The following is a 15,984-nucleotide window of genomic DNA, read 5'->3' on the forward strand; positions in this document are numbered from 1 at the left end:
AAGACGTTAGAGATCTTGAAAGAGGTTGGAAGGCACAGCGTATACGCCACTGGATTGATTTTTTCCACAATCTTGTATGGGCCAATGAATTTGGACCCCAACTTGGCTGAAGGAACCTTCAACTTAATGTTTCGAGTGGAGAGCCAAACCTTGTCTCCAACCTGAAACGTGGGCCCTAGTGTTCATATCCTGTCTGCGAAAACTTATACCTGCCCTAAGATCTAGATATACTCCGCTGAACTTCTGCCCACGTATTCTGTAATCGCTGAACAGAGCCCTCAGCCCCGGGACACCCCGAGTCCAGACGAGAAAACTCACCAAAATGAGGACTGAACCCATAATTGATCAAAAAAGGAGTCATACCCGTGGATTGACTCGCCCGACTATTGAAGGCAAATTCAGCCAAAGCAGTGCATCGCACCAGTCATTCTGTCTAGCAGAGGTTAGACACCTGAGGATCTGTTCTAGGGACTGGTTAGTGCGCTCCATCTGACCATTGCTCTCAGGATGGTATGCAGACGAAAAGGACTGAGACATCCCTAATTTTTTGCAGAAAGCACGCCAAAACTTAGCTACAAACTGCACACCACGATCAGACACCACATTCAGGGGTACCCCATGCAACCGGATCACATGCTGCACAAACAACCTGGACAACGTCTCAGCTGACGGTAGTGCGGACAGGGGTACAAAATGAGCCTGCTTAGAAAACCTGTCCACCACTACCTATACCACTGTAATACCCTTAGATGGAGGGTGATTGGTAGCAAAATCCATGGATAAGTGAGTCTTTGGTCTTTCGGGCAGTGCCAAGGGCATCATCTCCCCTGCCAGCTGACTATGAGAGCTTTTAGAACGAGTGCAGACCCCACAACCAGCAATGAATTTTTTTATGTCCGAACCAAGGGTAGGTCACCAAAAGATCCTAGCCACCGCCAGACGTGTGGCTGAAATACCAGGGTGAGCACTCAGCTTGGATTCATGGAACTCCTGCAAGAGTTTCAGTCGAAGTTGATCTGGGACAAACAACTTCCCATCCGGCTTGGCCGCCGGGGCCCGCGACTGGGCCCCCTGAATCTCCCGTTCCAATTCAGATGAGACCTCTGCTATCACAACCCCAGGGTGAAGAATGGAGGACGGTGGCTCAGGGGGTGACACCGGCTGAAAACTGCACGATAAGGCATCAGCCTTGACATTCTTAGACCCTGGACGAAATGTAATCGTAAACTGAAAACGGGAAAAAAAAAGTGACCAACGGGCCTGTCTGGGCGTTAGTCTTTTAACGGACTCAATGTATGACAAATTTTTGTGATCCGTGATCACCGTAACCGGGTGACTGGCCCCCTCCAAAAAGTGCCTCCATTCTTCAAACGCCAATTTGACCGCAAGAAGCTCTCTATTGCCTACGTCGTAATTTCTTTCCGCAGGAGAGAACTTCTTCGAAAAGAAAGCACATGGCCTGAGGTTGGTTAGAGTGGCAGGCCCTTGGGACAGCACCGCCCTCACCCCCACCTCAGAGGCATCCACTTACACGACGAATGGTTTGGACGGATCTGGCTGTACTAACACAGGAGCAGACATAAAGCTTCTTTTCAGGGTCTTAAAGGCCTCTTTTGCGAATGAGGACCAGTTTCTCACATCCGCACCTTTACAAGTAAGATCTGTGAGTGGTTTGACCACCTGTGGAAACCCCCGAATAAATTTGCGGTAATAATTGGCAAACCCCAAGAAGCGCTGAAGACCCTTAAGGTCTCGGGGTTGCACCCAATCCGCAATGGCCTGCACCTTCTTGGGGTCCATGCGAAAACCCTCACAGGACACAATCCCAAAAAAGACAATTCTTGAACAAAAAACACATTTCTCCAATTTGGCATACAGATGATTTTCCCTCAGTCTTTGGAGAACGGTTCGTACATGATTCAGATGAGATTGACTGTCATGTGAGTATATCAGAATACCGTCTAAGTAAATGACAACAAAACGACCAATGAGATCCGAGAATACCACGTTGATGAAATTCTGAAATATGTCTCGGGCATTGGTAAGACCAAATGGCATGACTAAATTTTCAAACAGTCCCTCGGTCGTGAGGAACACGGTTTTCCATTCATCCCCCTCCCGGACCCTTATCAAATTATATGCCCCCCGAAGATCCAGTTTGGAGAACCATTTTGCCCCTGAAAGTTGGTTACACAGTGCCTTTGATCATCTAACCATCCCCTGGTGTGCTGGCCCCAGCTGCCAAATTATACCCAACCAGCTCCCACAATCCCTCTCTCCTGACCCTGTAGTGTGGCCTATATATGTAGTAGTTGCTAAGGGGAAGCACGCAGTGTGGGGTACAGCACGCAAGCATCCCATAAGCAAAGCATCACAGAAGATAAGCATCCAGCAAAATGGCAGTTATACATGGCAGTTAGTCAGGGCAGGAGTCAGGTAACCCACACTTTGCCTTCCCCTTTAACCATGTGCTTTATTTTTATCCTCCTGTGTTCCCTTGCCATCCACATTCATCACCCTATCCCCCCTCCATCACGACTCATACACATCAGCCCCTCTATACTTCCTTCTCCCATGTACAGCTCCCACACACTCCTCACCTTCCTGAGAAACCTCAGCCCATCTTGCCCAAACACATCGCAGAAAAAAACTACTTACAATTCCAACAACTATTGGCTCTTTATCTTCCTTCTCCTACTGATTTCAGGGGACATCTCCCCCAACCCTGGTCCACCATCCCCCAACCTCAACCCTTACCCTACCTCATATCGAAACCACAATAATCTGATTAACATTACTTGCACTCCCTCATCTCAATCTTTTAATTGTGCCCTCTGGAATCCACGGTCTGCTTGTAACAAGCTTCCTTTCCTACACAACTACTTTCTGAACAACTCTCTTAATCTGTTGGCCCTCACTGAAACCTGGATTCAGGATTCTGACACTGTCTCTCCTGCTGCCATTTCCTACGGTGGCTTACAATTCTCTCACTCCCCGAGACCCACAAACAGACCTGGTGGTGGAGTTGGCATACTCCTGTCCCCACAATGCACTTTCCAGGTCATTCCCCCAGTCCCATCACTCTTATTCCCTTCTTTTGAGGTCCACACCATCAGACTCTTCCGTCCCCTCTCCCTCAGGGTAGCGGTCATATACCGGCCCCCAGGCTCACCCACCCACTTCCTTGACCACTTTTCAGCCTGGCTGCCACACTTCATGTCCTCAGAACTACCAACCCTCATCCTGGGAGACTTCAACATCCCCATTAACAGCCCTAATTCCACATCTGCATCCCAGCTTCTATCACTAACCACCTCTCTAGGCCTCTCACAGCTTTCAACCTCTGAGACACATAAGGACGGTAACACCCTTGATCTGGTCTTCTGCCGGCTCTGTTCAATCTCCCACCTAAACAACTCACCGCTTCCACTCTCTGACCACAATATTCTCTCCTTCACGCTCACAAATCCTCGCCCACCCCAGCTCATTCCTACCTACCACACAGTCAGAAATCTACAAGCTATTAACCCTCAGACACTTTCAGATTCCCTACACTCATCTCTGTCCCCAATCTCCTCTCTTTCCTGTCCTAATCTGGCTGTTCATCACTACAATGACATTCTTAGAAGCACCCTTGACCAAGTAGCTCCCCTCACCCTCAGAACCTCCAAACACAGAGTAAAACAGCCCTGGCTCACATCGCAAACTCAACTTCTCCAGCGATGCTCCAGGAGTGCTGAACGCCTATGGAGAAAAACCCGCACACCAGAAGACTTCATCCACTTCAAATTTATGTTAAGAACCTATAACGCTGCCCTTCACCTTGCCAAACAGACCTACTTCACCACCCTGATCTCCTCACTAACCAACAACCCCAAGAAACTTTTTGACACTTTTCACTCCCTCCTCAGGCCAAAAGCACAAGCCCCTATCACAGACATTTGTGCTGATGACCTGGCCTCCCACTTTACAGAAAAAATAGATAATATCCGTCAAGAAATCTGCTCCCAACCACCAAGTGCTGTGACTCCCATCCCTTCCTGCATCTCCCCTGGCTCACTCTCCACATTTGATCCCATCACAGAAGAAGTCTCCAGACTCCTCTCTTCTTCTCGTCCGACTACATGCACTACCGACCCCATTCCCTCACATCTCCTCCAGTCTCTCTCTCCAGTCGTCACAACCCACCTAACGACAATCTTTAATCTCTCCCTCTCCTCGGGCATTTTCCCATCCTCCTTCAAACACGCCATCGTTACTCCATTACTAAAGAAACCTGCTCTCGACCCATCCTGCACAAACAACTACAGACCAGTCTCCAATCTCCCCTTCATCTCTAAACTTTTGGAACGCCTAGTTTACTCCCGCCTTACCCGTTACCTCTCCATTCACTCCCTTCTAGACCCTTCACAGTCTGGCTTCCGCCCCCTACATTCGACTGAAACTGCACTCATCAAAGTGACCAATGACCTTCTGACAGCAAAACGTAACGGTGACCACTCTCTGCTCATTCTTCTTGACCTATCTGCAGCTTTCGATACTGTTGACCACCATCTCCTACTCTCTAGGCTCCAGTCACTAGGCATTAAGGACACTGCACTCTCCTGGTTCTCTTCCTATCTCTCTGACCGCTCCTTCAGTGTTTTGTTCTCTGGCTCCACATCATCTCCTCTTCCTCTTGCTGTCGGGGTACCTCAGGGCTCAGTCCTTGGCCCCCTTCTTTTCTCTCTCTACACGGCCCCAATTGGACAGACCATCAGCAGATTTGGCTTTCAGTACCATCTTTATGCTGATGACACACAACTATACACATCTTCCCCCGACCTTACCCCCGCTGTACTACAGAACGCCAGTGGCTGTCTGTCCGCAGTCTCCAATATCATGTCCGCTCTCTATCTGAAACTCAACCTCTCCAAAACTGAACTTCTTCTGCTCCCGCCGTCTACTACCCTCCCTAAATCTGACATTTCCCTCTCCGTGGGTGGTACCACAATAACACCCCGGCAGCAGGCGCGCTGTCTGGGTGTTATGTTTGACACCAATCTCTCCTTCACATCCCATATACAATCCCTTGCCCGCTCTTGCCGCTTACACCTAAAGAACATCTCTTGAATCCGCCCTTTTCTCACTATGGAAACAACAAAAACCCTCACTGTTGCATTGATCCACTCTCGCCTGGATTACTGCAACGCTCTATTAATTGGCCTCCCCGTCACTCGACTATCCCCTCTCCAGTCCATACTTAATGCAGCGGCCAGGATCGTCCATCTGGGTAATTGGTACTCGGACGCGTCCGCTCTTCGCCAGTCCTTACATTGGCTGCCCATTCATTATAGGATCCAATTCAAAGTACTTGTTCTCACCCACAAAGCTCTCCACAGTGCGGCACCCCCTTACATCTCTTCTCTCATTTCTGTCTATCGGCCTAGCCGATCGCTGCGCTCTGCAAACGACTTTCGACTAACCTCTGCACTAATCCGTACCTCCCACTCCCGACTCCAAGACTTCTCCCGTGCTGCTCCTATCCTCTGGAATGCTCTACCCCAAGAAATCAGGACTATCCACAATTTGCATAGTTTTAGGCGCTCCCTCAAAACACACCTGTTCAGAGCGGCCTATCACATTCACTAATCAAAGTCATTCTCTGTGTAAGTGTGCGTGTGTAGCCCATTCACTATCTCCATCCATCCTTCACTCCCGCAAGATGGCTGGACCTTCATTGTAAATACACCATTGTAAATACACACCTGTACTCTGTATCTCCCTCACCTCATTGTAGATTGTAAGCTCTCACGAGTAGGGTCGTCTTATTTCGTCTTATTTTGCTTTAATTATTGTATTGTTAGCGTTGTTACTTATGACTTGTGTTTTGAACTGTTAAACTGTAAAGCGCTGCGGAATATGTTGGCGCTATATAAATAAAGATTATTATTATTATTATTATTATACAAATCGGGAATCAACGGAAGGGGGTACGTATTTCGTACAGTAATCTTGTTCAGCTCACGAAAATCGAGGCAGGGACGTAAACCACCATCTTTTTTCTTAACAAAAAAAAACCCTGCCGCCACAGGTGAGACTGAGGGACGTGTGTGTCCTTTGCGAAGACTCTCAGCAATGTAATCTTTCATGGCCAAGCGATCAGGGCCATATAAATTAAACAGACAGGCTTTAGGCAATTTAGCCCCCGGGACTAACTCGATAGCGCAGTCAAAGGGTCTATGTGGCAGCAACGTCTCGGCCTCGCTTTCAGAGAACACATCTTCGAATTCTTTCAGGTACTCCGGAATACCTTCCAGCTCGACAGATGACACAGATACAGATTTAACAGGTTCAACCAATAGTGCAGACTTATCACATAACATCGAATCATTAAACCCCCACTGAACAATCTCCCCCGTTTTCCAGTTAATGACTGGGTTATGGCGTTGTAACCAGGGCATGCCCAACACCAATCCTGCTGGTAGATTGTCCAGAACCAAACAACTTAATTTTTCCACATGGGTAGCGCCCACTTTGAGTGAAAACAAGTCAGACATAAAGAGAATTCCCTCTTTAGTGAGGGGGGAGGAGTCAATGGCCACCACTTTGATTGGAACCTTAAGTCTAACTGTCCCTATCTTACAGCGTGTGACCAATTGGGAGTCAATGAGATTGATGGATGATCCGCAGTCCACGAAAGCTGTAGAGGGAAAACAACAATCGTCCACTAAAAGTTCCACATGAAGCAACACCTTAGAAAATGAGGAAAAGGGTACCTGAGGGTCTGAGTAGTCTCCCCGCTGACTACCCAGACCTAGTCGTTTCCCATCGACCGGGTTGAGGATGGACAATCAGGACACTCCCTTTTCCAATGTCCCGTTTTACCACAGTAGAAGCATAACTGCTTTTCTCTCCGGCGTTGTCTCTCTTTTTCCTTCAGGGAGAGAGCCCCTATGTCCATGGTTACAGAAACAGTCTCTTTTCCACTAGGGAACAATGGAGTCTCCGCCTGCATCACCCCCCTGGCCCACTGCCTGCGGTCCATTCGGACGGCCTGGGTCATGGCGTCCTCGAGTGAGTTAGGTGGGGGATGTAATGCCAAGGCATCCTGTAACCGCTCGGGCAAGCCTCTGCGAAAGAGTCCTCGGAGTGCGTCGTCGTCCCAAGAGATCGCTGCGGCCAGCGGCGGAATTCAGTACAAAAACACTCAGCCGAGTGTTTCCCCTGACAGACACTCATCACCATGTCCTCTGCCAATCGCACTCGGTCTGGCTCATCATATATGTGCCCGAGGGCCTCAAAAAACGCATTCACAGACACTCTCTCAGGGGCAGTGAGAGGAAGGGAAAAAGCCCAAGCTTGTGGGGACCCTCTTAACAGAGACATAATGACCCCTACCTTCTGACTTTCGTCCCCAGAGGAACGTGGCCTCAAACTAAAGAAGAGTTTGCACCCCTCCATGAAGACCCTGAACTCCTTGTTGTTCCCAGAAAAAAAATCAGGCAGTTTAACAGGTGGTTCTGGGGACACCAAAACAACATCACTCACCCCAGCCCCCAGAGACCCAGCAGCTAAAGCCCCCCACACTGTCTCAGAAACCTGCTGCTGAGAATGAGCCAGAGCTTGCTGCTCCAGAGATAGACCCTGAAACATCTGACTCAGACTTTTCATTTGCTCAGCAAGAGATTGTATGGGATCCATATTTCTCAGCAGAGAAAGGAAAAAAACCAAAAAAATTAATGGTCAGTTATAATGTCAGCAACACCGCACTGTACTTGCTCACTGAGGCAGTGCGCGTGTCCTGAGTGTCAGGATCCTGTCAGCGCCGGCGTGCAGCCTCCGCTGAGCAGGGACTCACCCACACTGTACGGGTACCGGGGTCAGGTACAGCCAGAAAGTACCGATGCAGAGGACCTGTGGATGCTGAAGTTTAGCAAGCAGACACGGGACCTACGGTCATGTGACTGCAAGGGGCGGGGCTTAGCATCCTGCTTAGTGAGATGGAAAGACACTATACAGAATTACTCAGAGTCAGGCAAAACGGAGGTCATACACAGAGATAGCAGTAACGTACCAAGGATGAGACAGAGCGGATAGTCAGGGCCAAGCAGCAGTCAAAACCAAACAGACATAGAAGGTACCAAGCAGAATCCAAAGCGATATCCAGAGAACAGACCAAGTCATACACAGAGAATCAAGCAACCAGAACACAGCAAAAACACACTCAGGGGTCACCACACTATGCCAAGGGCAAGAGTATAACTGACGGGGATGGGAGCGTCCTGAGGCTATAAGAAGCCTCCCCAGAACCAGGGAGAGGCCACAATCATAGCCCCAGGTGTGCAGGTAAGCCTGCACCGGGATCACAACCTTTAACCCCAGAAATGCCAGTCATCAGCACTGGTTCCAGACATTAACCCCACGTGTGCGAGTCAAACCCGCACTGAGATCATGACACTTAGCATGTTTAGATTTTTTCCTCCTCGGTGACCCATTCATAACACTTTTACTTTTGGCTCACACACATTGCTGCTGGGGCCTCCGAGCCTTAGTTAGGAACAGAGCATTTACAGCTGCTGCTTCCTCTGGTTTCTGCTGCAGGACCGTGAGTGTCCCTACAAACTCGGAGACCGGAATACGGACCATGCGCTCCAGCTAGGAGTGAGCCTTAACTCTGCTCATCCTCCAGCTCCCCTTCTCACGTCCACACACTTCCCCTTCCCTTCACAGACTGCCCTAACTTCCCTCCTCCCGACCACAGAGAGCAGCTCCTCAGCAGTCAGGTTCAGAGCTCTGTGGAGTTTAGGCCACACCCATAGCAGTCACGTGCTTCAGGTCCTGCTGGTCTGAAGCACGCATCTTCACTGCTGCTGCCCGCTCCAGAGATATCTTAGAGCACAGTTTGTTTTACTCAGGACACGCGCACTGGCTCAGTGAGCAAGTGCAGTGCAGTGTTCCTGAAAATTATATTCTATGGGGGGCTACATTATATTCTATGGGGGGCTGTATTAGATTTTATGAGGGAGGATTTGATGGTGCTACATTATATTCTATGGGGAGGTGGGCTGTATTCTATTCTATTCTGGGCTACATTATATTCTATGGGGGGCTGTATTATATTCTATGATTGGTGGTTACATCATACTCTATGAGGGGGGCTGCATTATATTCTATGGGGGTTACGTTATACTCTGTGGGGTGGCTGCATTATACTCTATGGGGTGGCTGCATTATACTATATGTGGGCTGCATTATACTGTATCGAGGACTATGGGGGAATACATTATGCTATATGAAGAACTATGGGGTGCATTATACTATGGGAAGTGAATTGAAATGCATGGATGACTATGGTGTCATCCATTGGGCAGCACGGTGTCTCAGTGGTTAGCACTGCAGCCTTGCAGCGCTGGAGTCCTGGGTTTGAATCCCACCAAGGACAACATCTGCAAGGAGTTTGTATGTTCTCCTCGTGTTTGCGTGGGTTTCCTCTGGGTTCTCCGTTTTCCTCCCACATTCCAAAGACATACTGATAGGAAATTTAGATTGTGAGCCCCATTGGGGACAGTGATGATGATGTGTGCAAACTGTAAAGCGCTGTGGAATATGTTAGCGCTATATAAAAATAAAGATTATTATTATTATAGTGGTGCGTTATACTATATGGAGCACTATGAGGAGTGTATTATTATTTATTATTATTATAGCGCCATTTATTCCATGTGAGGAGGGGTATACATAATACATACAAAAGAGAAAACTGAGCAGAGCTCCAAAAAAGCGACTATAAGTCCAGAGTAAAGTCAAAAAAGTTTTTATTTTAATTAAGACACATCCAGATACAAATGGGGGGGAGTGGGCGATAAAGTGCGAAACCGCACACTGCATGGATAAAAAAGGATTGCTGTACAACCAGAACCTATGCAGTAACAAAGCATACATAAAGTTACTAAATTATCACAGCGTGCATATAGTGCATGGCAATGTATGGCAATTAGGAATAGACCGCCAAACAGTATATATGTAGATATATATCTCTTTATACCAGCTCCATCCATCAAGTAAACAGCTAGATACACAGATCATTATCAGGTAGCAGGTGACCATTCACCATGGTTAGACAGATATATGATGCCTAAGAAGCATAGTAATAAGAGAGGAAGCATAAATTACCTAATGAAATGGCGGGCAGAGGCTCCAGCAGTCAGCAATCCACCCAGCAGTGGATTGAGCCTCTGCCCGCCATTATATATGTCATCCCCTGAGGAAGAAGTGGTATACACTTTGAAACGCGTTGGGAAATAAAACAGTTAATCTTTTCTCATAACCTGAGTTCGTGAATTTGTCAAGCAGCGCACTGAAGTCCATGAATTTATTCCATAAAAATCTGCAGTTTTCTCTTTAGGTAGTTTGTGATTGTCCTTATCGTCCATTTATTTTCTGTCTGCTATTGAATTATTATGCTGATTTCTTGATATTTAAAATGCAGACACTTGTCAAAGGTATTTTTATTTATTTTTATTTTTATTTATAATACATACAAGTACAGTAATCTTATACAATACAAGTCATGACTGGTCCAGGATGAGAGAGGACCCTGCCCGCGAGGGCTCACAATCTACAAGGGGATGGGTGAGGATACAGTGAGGGTAGAGCTGGTTGTGCGGCGGTTCAGTAGACGGAGGATCACTTCAGGTTCTTTTTGAAGGTTTCCATGGTAGGTGAGAGTCTGAAATGTTGTGGTAGAGAGTTCCAGAGTAGGGGGAATGCGCGGGAGAAATCTTGTATGCGATTGTGGGAAGAGGAGATAAGAGGGGAGTAGAGAAGGAGATCTTGTGAGAATCTGAGGTTTCGTGCAGGAAAGTACCGGGAGACGAGGTCACAGATGTATGGAGGACTCAGGTTGTGGATGACACTGGGGTAAAGCAGGGGGTTAGTTGAAAGACATACCAAGTGAATATTAGAAGCAGAGGTAAGAAGTCTGTATGGAAAGCTGGGTGACGTACCTGTAGGGAGAATAGATAGACACGCTGGTTAGAGTGCAATGGTGGCAGATGGCAGTATTATGGTGTATTATACTATTGGGATGACTATAGGGAGTGTATTATACTATATAGAGGACTATGGGGCACATTATATTATATAGAGGACTATGGGGTGTGCATTTTACATTATGGAGGACTGTGGTGCACATTATAAAGTATGGCGGACTATGGGGTGTATTATACTAAACAAGCAAAATGCTGCATATTCATCAAGTGATTGGATTGTTTATGCTGGAAGAAAAATCATTGTTCTCGGCAGCACATCGCCGGTGTAAACTGTAGATGTGCTGCTGATAACATGATACTGTATGGGGACAGATTGATCTAATAGTAATTGTTCTGTTCCCATCATTATTCCTCAGCCGGTGGAAAGAGGCCGGGAAACAAGTGTGGAACGATTTCAATATTGTCGATCACGCTTGTTTAGCGTCCTGAACTCAGCGCATGTAACTACAACCGAAATGCTCCTGTGTGATGTGCAATATGTCAGCATTTGGGCCCCATATTAAACTTTGCCTAAAACCGACCCTGTGTGTGAGGTCTATTTCCCTCCAGAGAAATCACACGTTACATTCCACACATAACACTGTGTAGAGAAGGCGGCGCGGGGTAATTGTGCCAGTAGTGAGGGGCGAATAATGGCGGGAATGTCACTGACTGAGGAGAAGGCTCCATGGAGGTCTGCACTCCGGAGATCATGTGACCCCTGACTCCTCCCCTCCTGTGACCTCATCACAGGTCCTGTGCACAGAGCAGCCATATATGTGGAGTGCGGCTCTGCAGGTGGAGGTATGTGGAGATTCCCCCCCATTACTGAGCACATTAATACTAGAAATACTATATATTGCACAGGGGATATCGCAGCCGATTCCCACAAGAAGAAGCCTGGAAACATTGTCTCATCTTCTCATTCAGGTCTCTACAATATCGGATCCTCTCAGTGAAGATCTTCTACAGAAGAGAATTTTCCTGATTTACCCATCAAGGATGGATATGGACAGAGACAAGATGGCGGAGAGGATGTTACACCTCACCCTAGAGATCCTCTTCCGTCTCACTGGAGAGGTGAGAGATTCTGATGACGTCACATTACATCATTCTTATCTATGGGAATAACAGATGGACAGAACTGGAGAGGTGAGGACTCTGGAAATGTCTGTAGTGAGATTTATTAATGTGTCTCTCCATAACCAGGATTACACAGTGGTGAAGAAGACCTCTAGTGATCGCTGTCAGGACCCTGTGTCTGAGCGATGGGGAAGACCCCTGAGCCCAATCACGGGGCCTCCACCTCACCCCCTGATCCATGAGGACATCAATGACCAGAAGATCCTAGACCTCATCTACAAGATTGAGCTGCTGACTGGAGAGGTGACACTGCTGGGAATGCTGGGACATTATACAGTAACACTATGAAGGGATCGGGGGGATGACGATATCATTGTATGTGTCAGGTTCCTATAAGGTGTCAGGATGTCGCTGTCTATTTCTCCATGGAGGAGTGGGAGTATTTAGTAGGACACAGAGATCTGTACAAGAACGTCATAATGGAGGTTCCCCAGCCCCTCACATCTCCAGGTAATAGACAGGACTAAATACACACGGCCTATAATTATCTGTATGTAGAGAATGAATTCAGTCCCTGTATGTGTTTCCTCCAGATCTATCCAGTAAGAGGACAACACCAGAGAGATGTCCCCGTCCTCTTCTTCCACAGGACTGTAACCAAGAAGATCCCAGTGCTCCTCAGGATCATCAGGTAGATGGAGAGAAGGTGTCAGGAGATCTCCCCTATGATGTGTAGAAGGCTGTGAAGGTCTTGTGCTCAGTCTTGTTTTATCCACCAGTATTATATATTTTATACTTGTGTAATGAGAACGGTGGAGATGGCAGGATTAGAGCTGATCATAGATGGGACTTCTCCATCTGTCTGTGACTATTACAATATTTGTTTCAGGGTGAAGATCTGACCCATATTAATACTACAGAGACATATGTGAGGGGTGATGAGCGGTGTAAAGAGGAGATTCCCACATATGACTACCCAGGTGAGTAGTAACCACTGAATGCAGAGAAGTCACAGATTCCTCTCAGTCACCAGCTGTGGCTGCTTTATCGGTGGTGTAGTCTGGACATATCACAATCGTGTGATCACCATTTTGCCTCTAGACCACAGCATTCTCCTCCACCCAAAACTGTTCTAATGACTTACTGTTAGGAGTGGCAGAAGGCACTAAAAAAAAAAAAATTAAAGTGCCTTCGCCACTCAGGGTCCACCATGCGGTGGATGACAGAACCGCTGCTGAGAGAGGCAGAGCACTAAAGCGGTAATATGCACAGGGTTCTAACTCACCCAGGTGCAAAAAGGCAAGCTCTGTTAAATGACACAGAGCTGCAGGGAAAAATAATACCAAAAGTATCGCTGAGCCTGTTAACAGCACATGATCTCAGCGGCACACGTGCGGTAGCCGGAAACCGGAGTAGTTAAATACAGTCACTACAACCGAGCGGACTTACCATGTACACGTGTGCTTGGCGTTGCAACTGCGCACGCCTGGACAGGCTGCAACCGCAAATATCGCAAGCGCGATGCAGGACGCTAAGCTGCTGGAAAGATGGAGCTTGTGCGCGTTGGCGCAGGTGCTGACAGAATACCACTCACTCACACAGACGTAATAACCGAGGGAAGGGGTTTCATAATTAGTCAGTCACCAATCCAAGCATCCGTCACCAAACACACAGCTGCAGTATAAAAATACTAGCGCATGGCATAACGGCCATGCGCACTTTTTATAGCGTACGGGACCTGCCGGAAATCTCCAGAGCTCTGAGCTAAGCCAATGAAATCAGGAGCAGGACCTGAGCACCTGACTCCTGAACTCCAATGGGAGCTCGTCCCATGGGCATGCTCAGAAGCTGGGAAAAAGGACTTAGGCTCTGGAGACAAATGTGTGAATCTGGATTCCCGCATAGGCATTATTGAACCCAGATTCCTAACACTTACAACCTGGAGGATCCACCTACCCCCTGGTATTAGGAGACGCTGACCGTTACCTGCCCAGATCTGTAACTATAAAGCCAAATGACAGCGTACGTAGAATGTGCTGACAAGATAGAAAATCACTTGAAGAAAAATCTTATGCTGGGCCTGTAAGAGAAAGCGGAGGGTAATGATGCTGTTGGCTTCCTAGATCCCTGAGATCTTATCGGATGAATCTTCTCTCCCTTCTGTGCCGCTGAATGTCTCATGGTCCCTCCAAGACCAGGTCCAGTCTTTCTGGTCAAACTTCCCTTTTATGATTGACAACATTAATTGTACAGTGAGGCCAAGTGTGAATTTCTGTACAATAACAACAGATCTTCCCCTAGCCTGAGTTTTCAATTTCTTTTTTCTGTTTAAAACCAAATAACTTGAAGCAGGATTTTGATAAACTACATAAACCACATTCCACCTGTGCCATGATAGATCTCTACTCTCTGTGTGGTTTATGGCTGTAATATACACGTATAGGGGTTTGTCTACTGTGATGCGGTGTTGTGACACGTGGTGCCCGGCACACAATCAGCACTGGCGTCACTGTCTCCACCTTCGGACAAACTGAACATGAAGAGGAAGACAGAGCTGCAGCTCATCCCGGACTTCCTCTTCATGTTCAGTGACGCCAGCGCTGAATGGGTGCCGGGCATCACTTGTCATTCCACCACATCGCAGTCCCAATGCAGCGAGTGCCAACACCGCTGGAAGGGAGTCAGATTGGCAGGTGAATATAAGCTTTATTATTTTATCAGGGACGAAGATTTAGTTTAAGAAGTGCTTGTCCTAGTACTGGACAACCTCTTTAAGAAATAATAAAAGAAGAAGCGATGCAGCTGAGTGCTCTGGTGATTTATTGAATGCTGTTCAAACAACAGAACGTTGTTTACGCGTTTCTGGCTAGACGCCCTTAATCATAATGGTTATGATTAAGGGCGTCTAGCCAGAAACGCGTAAACAACGTTCTGTTGTTTGAACAGCATTCAATAAATCGCCAGAGCACTCAGCTGCATCGCTTCTTCTTTTATTATTGCTGTGCGGCCAGGGCAGGGCCGGATCCGAGTCTGAGGTGCGGTGAGGTCAGACGTGGGTGAGCTGGACTTTTATACAAATCTCTTTAAGAAATACTATAGATATGCGGTAAATACACTAAATGACACTGATATATGCATTACTAAACGTCTATGTGTATGGCTGGGCAGAGTAGTCAGGGGCTCCCATACACTTAAGGCGATGATCAAATCGATAATGAAGCCATACTGTGTCTTGGATATATACTGTGTAGGATGATGCAGAGTTAGCAGCGTTCAGGCCGGCTGCGCTGATCCTGCCACCTGCTTGAAAAGGAAAGAGCTGCCGCCCTATGTCTGCGTGATGTCACTACACTGCCGGCTCTCTTCTATTGCAAAACCGAGTGATATTATCCAATGCGTTTCTGAGGCTTCAGTGTCCTTCGTCAGGGATCCCTTCTTTTTTGCAACAGAAGAGAGCCGGCAGTGTAGTGACATCACGCAGACATAGGGCGGCAGCTTTGTCCTTTTCAAGCAGGTGGCAGGATCAGCGCAGCCGGCTGCAACACTGCTGACTCTGCATCATCCAACATAGTACAGATCCAGGACAGAGTACGGCTTCACAATCAATTTGATCACCTCCTTAAGTGTACGTGTGCCCCAGCCTGCTCTACCCAGCCATACATGGAGACGTTCAGTAATTCATAGATCAGGGTCATCTGTGTATGTAGCGCATATCTACTGTATATATTTACTGCATTTCTACACGTTAAGCAAGAGGGCAAGCAGGTGCTGAAGCAGGGAGCAGATAACTTCACCTGGACAGCACCCACACATATATACTGCCAGACTGGACAGTACTACTGGTCCCAGGCACCCTCATCTTAGTGGCTGAACAGTGCCTGTGCCGCCT

At 47.5% G+C, this 15,984-nt stretch overlaps 1 protein-coding gene across 1 annotated transcript in view; it reads left to right on the top strand.

Annotated features, from left to right (window-relative positions):
* LOC141074978 (uncharacterized) overlaps positions 1-15,984 on the top strand; it is a 50,152-nt gene that overhangs the window by 26,365 nt on the left and 7,803 nt on the right. The window contains exons 2-5 of the mRNA XM_073562306.1: positions 12,222-12,398; positions 12,482-12,605; positions 12,689-12,786; positions 12,985-13,075. Of these exons, the coding sequence (XP_073418407.1) occupies positions 12,222-12,398; positions 12,482-12,605; positions 12,689-12,786; positions 12,985-13,075 (490 nt within the window). The remainder of the gene's footprint in view (positions 1-12,221; positions 12,399-12,481; positions 12,606-12,688; positions 12,787-12,984; positions 13,076-15,984) is intronic.

This window comes from Dendrobates tinctorius, unplaced genomic scaffold (assembly GCF_039654945.1).
Source record: "Dendrobates tinctorius isolate UK_male_01 unplaced genomic scaffold, ASM3965494v1 ptg000345l, whole genome shotgun sequence".
NCBI classification, from domain to species: domain Eukaryota; kingdom Metazoa; phylum Chordata; class Amphibia; order Anura; family Dendrobatidae; genus Dendrobates; species Dendrobates tinctorius.